The 16,020-nt window shown below is 41.7% G+C and overlaps 1 protein-coding gene across 1 annotated transcript in view; it reads left to right on the forward strand.

The window, feature by feature from the left end:
- Positions 1-16,020, forward strand: part of LOC137324827 (connector enhancer of kinase suppressor of ras 3-like) — a 319,399-nt gene that overhangs the window by 148,332 nt on the left and 155,047 nt on the right. The window contains exons 12-14 of the mRNA XM_067989554.1: positions 417-506; positions 1,271-1,543; positions 8,708-8,786. Coding sequence (XP_067845655.1) covers positions 417-506; positions 1,271-1,543; positions 8,708-8,786 — 442 coding nt within the window. The remainder of the gene's footprint in view (positions 1-416; positions 507-1,270; positions 1,544-8,707; positions 8,787-16,020) is intronic.

Consider the following 16,020-nt stretch of genomic DNA (forward strand, 5'->3'; position numbering starts at 1 on the left):
GCTGGCTGTCTTTCTTGCTTTTGTAATTGACTTTTGTAAAACTCGGGACCTAATGAATGCGGTACATCACTGGCTGAACACTTGTCAAAATGGAATATAAAAACCATAACAAATGTCATGCCTTGTGTGGGAGTGAATTCCAAGGTCTCAATAAATTCTGAAGATTTGTATCAACTTTGCTCTTGCACTTGGGTTCCATTATCTGAAACCCCCTTCCAAAAAAAAATGAAAGCCATCTTTTTAAGTTACTCCCAGGATAATTTCATGTTGTCTTCTTGCAGATTGTTTTCTTAAACTCTAATTTCATACTTGAATATGTTTTAAATTGTATTTCAAATCCCTTAGAATTTGTGCAGAATGGTCAACATTTTCAGGAAGGAGTGCTCAGAAATTTTAAAATGTTTTCCTATTAATAGGAAGACCGCGACCTCTGTCGATGCCCTTGAGTGGGAGCTGGATGGGTGCAGTCGAAGCTTGTCCAAGGTCCCGAGTGGAAGGAAGGAAAGGTTCGTCAAAAACTATAGTTATCTTTCACCTTTTACTTCATTGATTTACAGTATTTAAGAAGTAGTCAGATGGTCATATGACATTAAAGTTGTGCTTTTTGTTCGCAACAATGGCAAATTGCACAATATGTAGAATGGCTTGTTTAATATTTGCTGCTCAATATTAATTTTTGTGTATTACTGAGTCTTGGAGGGTGCAAGATGCATTACTGTTTATATTAAGATTATGTCTCTATATACTCTGCACCTGTACTTTCAAAAAAAAATATAAGCAGTTACCTTGTTTTTCAACTGAAAATTTATCCAATCAGCCTTGGAAGGGAGTAAATTCCTTGAAGGGCCCTTCTGAAATCATGTTGTCCTTCCCCAATCACATTTAACATGGGTGCCCTACCCATAATTCAGTTCTTAACCTTTTTTCCTCTTCCTTTCCTTCCCCACTCTAGTGTCAGTAAGGTTATGGCTGTTGGTGTCTAAGTAGGAAGAAAATATGTGTCTGCTTCTAAATTTCCCTTTCTGTGGAAGTGTGACTGGCTTTTGGTTGCTGCCACCTTCAAGCTGGCAAGTCAGGAACTCTGCGTGGGGAGCAGCATGTGCAAGCCAAGAGTTGCTTTTAAAAGATTGCGACTTGCACTGTCAAAAGAATTCAAATGGACTACACAAAAAATGTATTAACCTCTGACTTGTATACAATGTACAAGTTACATAATATACAAGTTTCCCTAACTTCTCTGTGCTAAAAGAGGAAAAACAATCTTTTGCAGGAGAGGGCTACCTCTGTCGATACTTCAGCAATGACAGAATTCCACCAATCAGTGAAGATTGTGTCACAACACACATTTCTAGACCAATGGCTAGCAGACACTCTGGAAGGGCAGTAAGTGGACGATATTACGTCAGCCCTGAACTACGCAGCAGTGCGGCATTCCCTGTTCAGCAAGATGGATCCCAAAAAAGCACTAATTCGTCAGAAAAAAACTCACTGGAACATTCATCACCGGTCAGTTGGATTTCAAGATTTAAGCTTTTAACTCACTGAATTTTATTTTTTTCCAGTCATTTCATACTTGTGCCCAAGAGCAGTACACTAAGCTACATGTTTCACCATCTTGTGATGTGAAAACTGAGAAAAGTACTGGTGGCATTAATTTGTGTGTTTTTGCATTGATTTAAAAATTGACTGATGCCCCTCCAGATTCCTGTTAATGGTGCCTTATGCTGTGACTAAAATGGTTACAAATGCAACCTAGTTTCTCCATTTGATTTGACTTAGTAGTCACCGCCAAGTAATAAATGTACGGTGAAGCTGTGCAAACACTTTGTTCCTCTTGATATCCTAATCCAAGGTTTGTAAGTTCTATAGAGTAGAGTGTGTGTACTGAGCAATGTAATGGCACTAAAGGATTTTGCATCAACTTCTTAAATATAGCTTCAGACTAAGGATCTTACTAGCTGTGCATTCATTCTTGAATAGTGGATAGAATTCAAGACTAATTTATGTTGTGTATATCATTAAAGATACTGAATATTAAGAAACTGAAAAGAGGGTACTGTGTTGCATATGTGGTAACCTATATAGAAAATTTTGATATAAATAATGCTTGACTCACCAAGCAACCCATTTGTTCCATTTTTCTTAATGTCCCTCATGTTATTGACAAAGCAAGGTTGTAGTAATCATCAAGAAGCAAGTGTAAATGTTCTCACTATGAACCTATTGCTCAGAGTCTGTGGAACCTTGCATAGTATCTGATCCCAAACCTAAAATTTAGCTGCATAGTTGCAAAACTTAGCCAAATCTTTTATAGAATACATTCCCAAAGCGCAGATAAACTCTTAAGGGCTTAATCAACTGGTGATCATCAACCAAGAATGGGTTGGGTTTTGAGATTCCTGCATTTGTAATGTCCCTTCATTTAGTAAGCAGTTGTTGACCTAGGCGTCATCCCTTGAGAGATTTGTTTCCCCGATATGTGGTTATCCATATTTTGCATGTTTGGACAGCGATTGCGCCACTTTGATTTGCTGTGGTTGGCTTTTCAAGTCGGTAGAACTTCAGTCGTCATGCCTTTTGTGGGTTTTGTAAAAGACTGATGCTTCTGGGTATATGAATGAAGGGGCATTGAAGTTATTTGATGGACAATATTTTTGTTTCCTTTAGCCGAAGGTACCTGAAGGATCAAGGAAATTCCATATTCAAATTTCAGTTCCTCAGAAGGTCATTGAGTATCCTGAGTTGTGATTTTTGTCTGCTCATTCCCAGCTCTTAAAGACCACAATCAAAATGTTGCTCTGGAAGAGCATGATACACTGCATAATATAACCGACTATTTAAGGCATTTTTTCTTTTTAAAAAAAAACCTTTAGTTCCCTTCCATTGCTTAATGAACAAAAATGTGTAGCTATTTCAGCAGTGAAGTAGTTGAACTGTACAAATATGTAGAGAAATTTTATAAAGCAACCAAAGTTTAGGGGATGCTCATGAAATGTGTGGAGCGCTTGACACATTAAGCCAATGGATTCTTGTTCATATGGAGCATTAGCACAACTTTCAACAGGCATCTCCAGCGATGTGAACGGAATAGTATGTAGTGTAATGAAATGAGGCATCTGTATGATTCTGGCTAGTAAGGGCTGTGTGGACCTCTATAATGGTGACTAAAAAGGATGCAAATTTAAAGGATTAGGTCTGGAAGTGCAGTTAAGAAATGGGACGCAAACCTGAATGTGCAGTTTTCTTGCCAAATAGACAATTGTGCACCTGGAGTACTAGATTGTGTAGATGTACAACTATTCGGATGTTAAGAGTATTTAAATATATATATACATATAAAATATGCTTTAAGGTTTTGTTTTTACTTGTATTAATGTACAATATTCAAAAGGTCTAGCGTGGCTATCAGTGTATAAACTATTATGTAAAACATGTATTGATAGAAACACTGAGTACCGTGACATCCCCATTTGCTTAAAATGACAAAATTTGCACAGGAAAGGCATACCAGTATTTATATGCAGAGTTTCTGGCTGTCGATAGTTTTTTTTACTTCTCCCCAACAAATTCAGTTTATAGATTTTGGCGGGGGGGTGGTGGGAAATGTTTATTGTAGCTGTCTCGGGGACCCAATGTCTATGCACATTTTTGAGTCTGAAAAGTGAAACGTTTACGGAGTTAAAATGTAGTTTAGTATTTGAAATGTTACGTTGAATAATTAACAAACTTCAAAATGTAAATAACTGTATCACGACTGCCTTTGTTTATAACATGGTGTTAAAACTTACAGGAGTATTGATTAAAGGTGCAGTATTTTTCACAAACTGTGTAGTTTTTCATTTATTGTGAACTATAATTTTGAAGGCGCTCTAAACATCTAAAGGGTTGGTTCTGTGCTCTGAAATCCCCTGTTTAGAATTGTGGTGCTTGATAAATCTTACCTTATTACAGCTTAAGGTGTATGTTGCATGACTGAAGTAAGTGCAGGCAAGGATATAAGAAAACTGAGAGGTTATACTTATCACGAAAGATTGAACAGGCTGGGGCTCTTTTCTCTAGAAAAGGGAAGACTGAGGCATGACCTGATAGAGGTCTTTAAGATTATGAAAGGGTTTGATAGGGTAGACGTGGAGAAGATGTTTCCACTTGCAGGGGAGACCAGAACTAGGGGCCATAAATATAAGATTGTCACTAATAAATCCAATAGGGAATTCAGGACAAACTTCCTTACCCAGAGAGTGGTTAGAATGTGAAACTTGCTACTACAAGAAGTAATTGAGGCGACTAGCATAGATAAACAAGTGAGGGAGAAAGGAATAGAAGGATATGTTGATGGGGTTAGATGCAGTAGTGTGGGAGCAGGCTCATGTGGAGCATAATCGCTGGCATGGACCTAGGAACATAGGAACAGGAGTAGGCCATTCAGCCCCTCGTGCCTGCTCCGCCATTTGATAAGATCATGGCTGATCTGTGATCTAACTCCATATACCTGCCTTTGGCCCATATCCCTTAATACCTTTGGTTGCCAAAAAGCTATCTATCTCAGATTTAAATTTAGCAATTGAGCTAGTATCAATTGCCGTTTGCGGAAGAGAGTTCCAAACTTCTACAACCCTTTGTGTGTAGAAATGTTTTCTAATCTCGCTCCTGAAAGGTCTGGCTCTAATTTTTAGACTGTGCCTCCTACTCCTAAAATCCCCAACCAGCGGAAATAGTTTCTCTCTATCCACCCTATCCGTTCCCCTTAATATCTTATAAACTTCGATCAGATCACCCCAGAACCGTCTAAACTCTAGAGAATACAACCCCAATTTGTGTAATCTCTCCTCGTAACTTAACCCTTGAAGTCCGGGTATCATTCTAGTAAACCTACGCTGCACTCCCTCCAAGGCCAATACGTCCTTCCGAAGGTGCGGTGCCCAGAACTGCTCACAGTACTCCAGGCGCGGTCTAACTAGAGTTTTGTATAGCTGCAGCATAACTTCTGCCCCCTTGTACTGTAGTCCTCTAGATATAAAGGCCAACATTCCATTTGCCTTCTTGATTATTTTATGCACCTGTTCATGACACTTCAATGATCTATGTACCTGAACCCCTAAGTCCCTTTGGACATCCTCTGTTTTTAACTTTTTACCATTTAGAAAGTACCCTGTTCTATCCTTTTTTGATCCAAAGTGGATGACCTCACATTTGTCTACATTGAATTCCATTTGCCACAGTTTTGCCCATTCACCTAATCTATCAATATCGCTTTGTAATTTTATGTTTTCATCTACAATGCCACCAATCTTTGTGTCATCGGCAAACTTAGATATGAGACTTTCTATGCCTTCATCTAAGTCGTTAATAAATATTGTGAATAATTGAGGTCCCAAGACAGATCCCTGCGGGACTCCACTAGTCACATCCTGCCAATGTGAGTACCTTCCCATTATCCCTACTCTCTATCGCCTTTTGCTCAGCCAACTTCCTGACCAAGTCCGTACTTTTCCCTTGATTCCATGGGCTTCTGTTGGTCCAAATGGCCTGTTTCTGTGCTATACATTCTAAATAATGATGAGAAGGGTTCGTTCAATCAGATTGAATGGGGTGGGGGCAGGGAGTTGCTTTCTAAATGGGCTCTGGTGGTGCAAAACCTTAACTGCTACCAGTGAAAGTAATATGCACTGCCCACGATTTTCCAATCTGCTGGCAGCAGGTGAGGTTTCCCTCGGTTGGCATGTACTTGGAAAATGTGTCTCAATAAGAGAGGCTTTATAACCAAATACTTTGTTCTATATGAAATACATGCAATAGTTGAGAATATATATATTATATATTGGGTCAGTTAGCATCCAATTAAAGATAGGTCAACATTTCAGACAGGGACTTGGAGGAAGATCTCCAAAGGGTCTTTACCTGAAATGTTAATCCTGTCTTTTCTGGATGCTGATGAACCTACTGCTATGTATTTACAGTGTTCTTCACTATTAAAGAATAGTTTGTATTCATGGTGAAGCCTTGTCTGGTGCAGGCAAAATGTTGATTCAAAATAATACGTAGAATTGAAGGTATTTTTCTGAGCAAAATTTTTTTGTAGAAATTCATCTTGTTCATTGTTTAGTGTTCCAAATCTTGGGACTGCATATAAAGGCAAATTTATTCTATAGAGACTTGGCCAAACTTGAGAGCATTAATAATGCACATTTCAGGAGAAAGTCTACTTTTGTGACATGCTATTATCTTCTGTTCCCACCCCATCCCCTTCAACATCTTGCTGTACCATCTACAATTTGAGAGTTGGAGGCCTCCACCTGTAATACTGAAACTAGATGTTGAAACAACTGGCTTCTACTCTGTCTTCCCCCAGTGTTAGTTTCCAGGATTTTATGTCCTACAGATCAATAAGTTAATGGTAGACCATTCCCATTGTACAAGCTGTATCATGGAAGAGGGCTGCCTCGACACAAACTTTTATTTAAATAAAATAGGCCTACACTTAATAAGCATTCAGTGATATAAAGAAATGTTATAGGAACAGGAGTAGACCATCCAGCCACTCGATCCTGCCATTCATAGCTTAAGTGTACTTTTCCAATTTTCAGTCAGATGCAATAAAAAGTAATGTGCAAGTCTGCACTTGCACATTATGTTTAATAATCCTAGGTCAAGCTCATAATAGAGATTGCAGTTCATTAAATAACTCAAGACAAGTTTGCCATTTGAAGGAACTCAAGCTTGTGAGACTACTGATCTGTAGTGTTACACATTTCCCTCTATACTTTGGTAATGTGAACACAATGTCAGTTGCCGAGAATTGCCTTCACTCTACCAAAAACAGCCCTTTACTGGCTGCTAGTGCCTGATATTCTGGTCCCCTTGGTACATCCAGCACTTAATGAGCAATGTGTCAGTGCAGGAAGTGTGTTTAACTGGGCTGCACTTGTTAACAAGTAAGGTCAGCTCATTCATCCACAAGCGTATGTGGTGGAGCAGTGCTGGGACCGTGTTATTTATTGGCCCTGTACATATACCAAAGCCACCTTGGTTTAAAATTGTTTCTTTATGCATTTTCTTAGCTGTTTAAACTGCAAAGGCTGGACTCTTAAGTCACAATATAAACGTTTTAGGTGCAATGTAGTATAAAAATGTCACGTATACAGACACAGTATGATATTTTTGATCATTCCCAAAACTTTTAAATCTTGGCTAAATTCTGTTTTGAATTATCCTGCACTGCTAGAAGTTGCTGTGATGCCATTGAATCATTTACTGGCCTGACCAGGTCGGGGGAGCAGATCCCTTCCCTGAAGGGCATTGGTGAGATTAGTTGGGTTTTTACGACAATCCAGCAGCTTTCTTGGTCACTTTTTCTGGTGCCAGCCCGTAAATTACCAGAATTGTTAGGTTCAGTTTCACAATTTGCCATGGTAGAGCTAGTCCAGTATCGTAACCACTAGGTTACCATCAAGAGCGTATTCATGCACAAACCCCAGCCAAATATGGAGCTACTCCCAGGGTCCTGGTGCAAGTGTTTTTCACTGAAGCGTAGTATATTGTGATATGATTTGCTTTATTACTAATGCAGTGTGTAAAAATTCTGTGGGCCTATATATCTTGCATTTTACTACACATTTGTGTTTACTGAAATGGGGGCGCAGAGGGAGCTTTGAATGTTCTTGGTGCCCAGGGTATCAAGAATTCTTAATTCTGCTCTGGTTACCGTAATCATTACTGCTCTAAGAAAAACAACCTCTCAACTTCAAAATGCTTCAGCTTCTCATCTTTCCTTCTCCCACCCACCATGATTCAGTGGATTTATGCAACCAGTAGCTGAGCTATGCAGACCAAGAAGGTCCCAAGGCTGATCTTTGAGTTAGCTTATTTCAGATGGAGAAGGAAAAAAGGATACAGTGCTGCCTCTGCCCTGGGTTATGGAGAGTGGAAAAAATTGGATGAACTTCCCACTTCTGATTGCTACTCAGTGATCCCTGCTGATGGTACATATGTGTAAGTGAGGACTGGACCTAACGCTGCTGTCATGGCTCCTGTGGTTAAATGGAGGGTCAAGATTCACTCGCAAACAATGGCCATTTGGGTAAGGTATCTGTGACCATTTGGTATCACTGGAACCATTCAGCCAGCAAACAATCGATGCTTTCTGAAGATGAGGAATATATTCTTATAACAGATGGGAGAAGCTTCGGGTCTCTTGCACTTTTTTTTAGTTCCCCTTAATGTTCTCCTCTGTTCTCAAGGAGGCAGTGAACTGTAATGCACAGACATCAGCGACACTTAAATATCAACTCCAAGTGGCCATACACACGCGAGCCTCTCTCTTACTGAATTTAAAGATACTTGGGGTTTATAGTGCATGGTTAGTAATAACAACAATATTAAATAATTTGGTACATTCATGTATTTTGACCCTAAAGTTATTAATTTGTGTATTCCATCACCACTTAATGAGGTTGCTAAGCAAATATTCTTAACACATTTCCTTTTAAAATGAGGAGCTTTCTGATTGATCTCTATCTTGTTTTAAAGCAGACTCCAGCCTGTGTACAGAAAAGGATGGTAAGCCTGATGCACTGTAATAGATGATCAGTAATTTAGATCTAGTGTAAATCTTTTAGATAACAGTTTGCTTTTCTTGCTTTGGTTATTAGCTAGTTTCATGTTCTTAGGCTAGTTATAATGTTAATTTAATTTCTGTTTTTCTTTTAAGCTGTGCTCATCAAAGTAATGCTGGAGAACAGAATATTTTCTCCATCACTTTATGGCTCCCAATTTCAGTATCAAATCAAGTCAGCGATAGTGGAGTTAATCACACTCTGCTCTGCCCTAAAGCGGTGCATCCCAACACTAACCTCGGAGTGCCCTCTGCTGTTTGTCAGAATTTTTCCATTTCTCACACAAGCCATCCTTTTTTGTTTTTGGTGGGGGTCGGGGGGGGTGTTATTTCTCTGTTAGTTGGTAACTGATTGGGCTGAGGATTTATACCTGCATGGAATTGGGTTGAATTCCTACAGCTGACACAATGCAGTGGTTTAATCGGTCAGGGCAAATTTGAACCCCCAATCCTTCATAACACCCACGCCCCAGCTAATTTGTCCCCTTGAGTGCTAAATCTGACTTCCAATCTGCTTCTCATTGTACAGTATCTGCAAAAAAATTTTAATTTGCAATAGCAAGTCCAGGCTTGTATGAGCTAAGGTGTTTTTTTTTAAACTTGTTTATGTAACCACGTCACCTGAAAAAAATCTCTTCGTTTTCACTGTGTATTTGTGCTCTGCACAAAAGTTCACCTGTACAATCTTGGCTCTTAAAAGGTTGCATGCTAGCCAATTTTAACTGAGCAATTATTGCTCCTTCATTCTCTGAGCATATTGGGTTTATGTAAATGTGGCACATTGCCTTTTGGTTTAGGGATATGGATTAAACTACAGTGAGGCTACCAAACTGCCCACTTTTTCAGGTACCCTTTCCTAATATTCAAAAGTACCATACAATCAGCACAAAATTGTGTGGTTAATTTGAAATTCCTTGAATTACACAGTAGTACTTAACCTTTGTCCAGTTGTTTGAAAGAAACATGCCGTGTTTGAACAACTTGGCTGAAAATCCAGTTACTCCAGTAAAGCTGTAACTTAGCACTTGTTTTCGTTCTGCACCAATAATTCAACAATTCAGACTGAATTCTATCAGTACTGTACTCCCATGCTTTGATTTTTGTTTTTTATACGGTATCCCTGTAGTCTTCCTGCTGTAAGAGCTGAACTACCAAAAGCACATGGATTGATTTTTAATTGTCCAAAATGTTTTGTTAGAAATGTGTATGGTAGTAATCTTCGAGACCAATGCTTCTCTCTACATTTATCTCTAAAGATTATATTTTTTTTTTAGAAAACACGAGAATTGACATCTCTTAACACTCTGATGTGATACCTGCATAATTAAGACCCATGATGCACGGCAGGCAGCATGTTCTCTTTCCTTGACCCCTCATTGTAACACGGCCCCCACACTCCTCACTGACCCCTCACTGTAACACGGCCCCCACACTCCTCACTGACCCCTCACTGGAACACTGCCCCCACATTCCTCACTGACCCCTCACTGGAACACTGCCCCCACACTCCTCACTGCCCCCACACTCCTCACTGCCCCCACACTCCTCACTGCCCCCACACTCCTCACTGCCCCCACACTCCTCACTGCCCCCACACTCCTCACTGCCCCCACACTCCTCACTGCCCCCACACTCCTCACTGCCCCCACACTCCTCACTGCCCCCACACTCCTCACTGCCCCCACACTCCTCACTGCCCCCACACTCCTCACTGCCCCCACACTCCTCACTGCCCCCACACTCCTCACTGCCCCCACACTCCTCACTGCCCCCACACTCCTCACTGCCCCCACACTCCTCACTGCCCCCACACTCCTCACTGCCCCCACACTCCTCACTGCCCCCACACTCCTCACTGCCCCCACACTCCTCACTGCCCCCACACTCCTCACTGCCCCCACACTCCTCACTGCCCCCACTCTCCTCACTGCCCCCACTCTCCTCACTGCCCCCACTCTCCTCACTGCCCCCACACTCCTCACTGCCCCCACACTCCTCACTGCCCCCACACTCCTCACTGCCCCCACACTCCTCACTGCCCCCACACTCCTCACTGCCCCCACACTGGATCACTGCCCCCACACTGGATCACTGCCCCCACACACTGGATCACTGCCCCCACACACTGGATCACTGCCCCCCCACACTGGATCACTGCCCCCCCACACTGGATCACTGCCCCCCCACACCGGATCACTGCCCCCCCCACACCGGATCACTGCCCCCCCCACACCGGATCACTGCCCCCCCCACACCGGATCACTGCCCCCCCCACACCGGATCACTGCCCCCCCACACCGGATCACTGCCCCCCCCACACCGGATCACTGCCCCCCCCACACCGGATCACTGCCCCCCCCACACCGGATCACTGCCCCCCCCACACCGGATCACTGCCCCCCCCACACCGGATCACTGCCCCCCCCACACCGGATCACTGCCCCCCCCACACCGGATCACTGCCCCCCCCACACCGGATCACTGCCCCCCCCCACACCGGATCACTGCCCCCCCCCCCCACACCGGATCACTGCCCCCCCCCCCCACCGGATCACTGCCCCCCCCCCCCACACCGGATCACTGCCCCCCCCCCACACCGGATCACTGCCCCCCCCCCACACCGGATCACTGCCCCCCCCCCACACCGGATCACTGCCCCCCCCCCACACCGGATCACTGCCCCCCCCCACACCGGATCACTGCCCCCCCCCACACCGGATCACTGCCACTGGAACACTGCCGGCTGTAGCGCTGCGTGCTTGCTTAACTAAGATGACTAATAATGCCAGCACTTTTCAAAGAAAGTTTAACATTTTTATAAATGAAACTGGTATTGTAGCAGCAATTTGGGTACCTGTAACGTGTGATGTCTGTAATGTTATACAAATTAAGCTAATTGTATTGGTTTTGCTCTTGTAAAATACCATTTCATATTATTCTATGGGTCACACCAGTTTGTAGCACGAGGACTGTTGTCTGTCCCACAGAATGGTCTGAAATTGAAAGGTGCCCACTGGTCCAGAAGATGGTGCTAATTCAATGTGTGCTGTTGCAAGCAATGATGCATAATTTCATTCAGAATATGTTTAGGATTTGTACCCATATTAAAACATGACCATCACCACTTCAGATTTAAAAATGGAGAGAGATGATTTGAACGTTTCCAATTTTGGTACAGAATTACCTTTTGAAGTATTAACCATAAATGCTGTTAGCATTATTAATGTGGTTACTGTTTTAATTTTACAGAGAAATGCATATTAAATTTTGAATACAATATTTACTGTTCAGTTCACTGGGTATCAAAGTAATTCAGATTTTTATCAATGTGAAGTATTTGAATTTTCTATTGGCTCTTTGGAGCAGTCTATCCATATGATTGTGCTGTACTGTAAGGTGGAAAAATGTAAGTTCACATCATTTGAATGTGGTGAGTTCTCTGTCTCAACTGGACCTGATCGGGGAAGTGATAAATGAAGATGAGCCACTTCCCCTGAAAGATTTCAAGAATGAGTCAACCCACACCAACTTTGTAGATATTGACTTGGAAGAAACCTGGGACCTGGGTGCCTACTGTCTGTTCAATAGACCAAAGGTGGGGAGGAACTTTTATTGTCAAAGTTCATTACGCCTCTCCTAAAACACATGAGGGGTGGGTTTCCTGGGGCTTCCCCAACCTGTCATAACTTTGGTGGAAACCCCGTTGACATGCGTAATTTGGGCCTCCTCCGAACTTTTACCAATGTAGAAAAATTAACCCTTGTTTTTGTGGAAGTTATGATGGTGGAGCGAGAGAAGCTCTGAGAAAATTCGCTCCCTTTATTCATTGGTAATTTTTCAGCTACTTCTGCCCTATTTGATTTATTTAACCCCTTCTGATTTGCTTTGCCTTCACACATTTTGTTTTGTACCTACCCACTAGAGGCCAGCAGAGTATTCCAGTACTTTGAAGATGAATGGGTAAGGTACCTTTTTATTTGTAAAATCAGCTCTCATGTAAATTCAGTATTGAACCATTTTTTACTAGGGTGTATGCTAAGATGTAAACATTTTATTTAGAGTGGCCTTACTGTAGAATCATGGAGGGCCAATGTAGAAAAAGTAACCTCCATTGTTTATTCAATAAAAATGATTATTACAAAGGCTTGAATACTAATTGATGTGTAATGTTATAAAACCCTGACCAAACTGATTCACTTTTGTAAAAAAGGAACTTGTACGCAGCTTCTGCAGGCAAGAAAGCAAACTTCAGTCTGCAGCACTGCAGTGCACATTTCAGACTATGTGAAATGCACAACTGCTTCTTAAACTCAGTGAGCCGATTACATGCCCTTTGGTTAATTTTATATTATTGAGACTGTAGTAATTTCTTTTTGCAGGTGAACGTATTGAACCAGTCACCAGCAAGAGCTTTTCTAAAAGCTCATAGCTTCACACTTTGCCCCATCACTTCTTAAAAAGCGAACAGATCGCTGCTTGAAGCAGCAGTTAGTGCCAGCATGGATGTTCTGTTTCATGAACTGAGCGCACAGCCCTATTGCATGTAAAATAATACGTGACCCTCCACATGTAATGAGGCTGTGCCAGTTTAGATTGGACCCTCTAACTGTGGGACTGTTACTCAACCTAAGCCCAAGATTTCATTGTTACATAGCTGAAAGATCGTCTGTCATTTTTGGGTTTGTTTGCCCTGCGACCATATCCATGTTTTGCTATTTGAAATTTGGATGCATTGCTACTTTGTGTTTTATGGTTCCAGTTTATATTGTTCTGCAGCAATAGTGCCTAGCTGCTCTTAGTAGGTTAGTGTTTTGTGCCAGGATGCAGGTGAGACCATTAACTTTTCCATTGTATTGCAGAAATATTTGATATATCAATTGGTGGTAATGTAGTTTGTTGTAGCCTCACAGTGCTGGCGTGTAAGTATTGTGGGTTCTTGCTTGCAATCCCGCCCTCCTGCTGGGTTACCAGTGTTTCTGTGAGGACGTGTGAAGAGGGACCCAGACACTTGCACATGGTGGGAATGATGAAGTTTGGATGAGCGATGCCCAGGACAAGCTTGCACACCTCCTAGCAGCCATAATGAGCAGCGCTGGCAGAGGTCTGGGAGCAGGTTACATGCCTGAGCTGAGTTGAGATCAAAGCAAATGCTTTAAAATGGACATAAGTTCTGGTGCGTATATATGCGTACAGATTCTCTTAACCTGTTAGTGCCTTGAATGCAATAACCAGGTCACTATCGTACAATTTGCTGCCCCTTAAATCTGAATTAGGATACGATGTGCACATTATGGGTTGCAAGTTTTAGACGTTTGATTTATTTTTAGCCTGTGTGCATGTGTTGGAGACGTTGTATTCTGCCCACCTGAATTATCTTGGGAATGAACATACATTCTGATGTCACGACCTTTGTTCATTGCTACAAATTATTCACTTGTTATTGTGCTGAATGAGGCAAATACATAATTTATACCTTTTTTTAAAAAAAAGTGCCTGGTGTGAGCATGAAAGGTCTAATGATTTTTTTTTTTGCAGAATTTAGGCATCCACTGGTTCCCTGATTCAATCCCTGGGCTGTGTTGGGTTAGCTGATCCGAGTTAGATTAGTGGTGGAAGCTCAAAAAATTGGAATTCCTAGGCTTAGGAGAGGAAGGGGAGAAATCAGCCAGGGTTTCTACTTCTGATGCTTATCCAGTGATTCCTGCTGTAAAGTATGTAGATGTCAGATGAGGACAAGGTCAAACTCTGCTGTGCTGGGCCCTCATGCCCACGTATCGTACCATCATCACTGTCCAGGTCCACACATGAAGAATGGCACCTGTGAGGCTGTACTCGTGGCCAGATTCAGGGAAGGAGGCTGGAAGGGTGAGGTAGGTATGTATGTGTATAAATAAATAGATTTTTGGCCCTAATTGGTCAGTAAATTTAGCGTTCTAATTTTTGCATCAGTTGGAGAGGATCAAACTTGCTAATCCTTATGTGCCTGATTTTTATCTTTTATGCCTAGGCTCATAATCAGAGGCTCGAAGTTGCTGCCTTCTTATGTGTTCTGTATATATATATTTTTTAATAGATATTGAGTAGAAAAATATGGTAACTTCACAGACAAATAGGGCCTGTAAACTTTTAAATCATTCCAGTACTAGAGTTTCATAAAAGCTTGGTTGAGTACTTCATTATTTTCAAGGTACATTTGATGATATAACTGAAGTTAATTGCTTACCCAGAGAGAGGGGAGAAAGAATTGGAGGTGAAGCCATTCTGAGTGGCTCCAGTTCAAACCTTTATTGTGAAAAATAATCATAAAAATGGGAGGTACCAGTCTTTTGGTCAGGGAGTGATATGTGCATTAAGTTAGAGAATTTGAAGTGCATTTATATAATGCCTCCTACTACCTCTGTGTGCTAGCTACTTCCTTGTGGCTCTATATAAAGTGTATCAGCTCCCTGTCTTTTTCGATTTGAGAATCAATTCTATTGGAAGATAATTCTTTGCTATTTTTGCTGAACTTTGAATCCAGTATGTTTTCTGCAGTAAACAGACTTGTATTAGAACACTTGGGATATTGGAATCGCCACACCTCAACAACCACTTACATTTATATAACACCTTTAATGTAGAAGACTGCCTAGAGGTGCTTTGCAGATTTTTTTTTTAAAAATCGAATACCTCCCGGTAGCATTTTCCCTGTCCTACTGTGAGTGAGAGCCACCCCTCCTAGTAGCAGTTTAACTAACACTGTGAGACAGACTAGGATAGTCACTCCTCCCAGTAGTAGTTTCCCGAACACGCAGAAAGAGAGAGAAAAATCTGAATCTTAATTCTGTTGTAGCTAGATTCAGTGAGAAATGAATTACATTTTCAGTAATCCATTATAGATGGTTATCTGTTTGAATTATATTTTGTCTCTGTTCCTTTCAACTTAATAAAGTTTTAAAGGCCATTTTGTCTCTAAACTTCATTTAAGTGTATTTCTTTTTGTAGGGACAGAAAGCATTTCAGTCCCATACTGTGTCCACTTTAGCTGATGTAACACCACTGCAATCTGTGTTTCTTTGGTGTATAGATGCCAGTGGCCCTCTTGGCTCACCCAAGTTGCCATTCTTCATGAGTCCAGCCAATGAATGCTCTTGGCATATTCAACAGTGGGGGGCCATCGCAGCAGTGTCTGATCCTGTAATCACTGAGCATGTAAACCTCCAAATTTGCCTTTGCTAGCTTTATCCTTTTGCGCTCTTGTCCTACCATCACGGTTTAATTTTAAGTTGTGTTCAGATTTACTTTTCCTATGTCGTTTGGTTCTCTCCGAGATTGCCTCCTTTCAAGGTTAAGACCTCATGTTTCTCTGTTTTCCCTGTAACTCAGTTCAATGGGAATATTGCAGCACCTCCGCGACTAGTATAGACCAG

Source organism: Heptranchias perlo, chromosome 8, assembly GCF_035084215.1.
Source record: "Heptranchias perlo isolate sHepPer1 chromosome 8, sHepPer1.hap1, whole genome shotgun sequence".
In the NCBI taxonomy this organism is placed as follows: Eukaryota; Metazoa; Chordata; class Chondrichthyes; order Hexanchiformes; family Hexanchidae; genus Heptranchias; species Heptranchias perlo.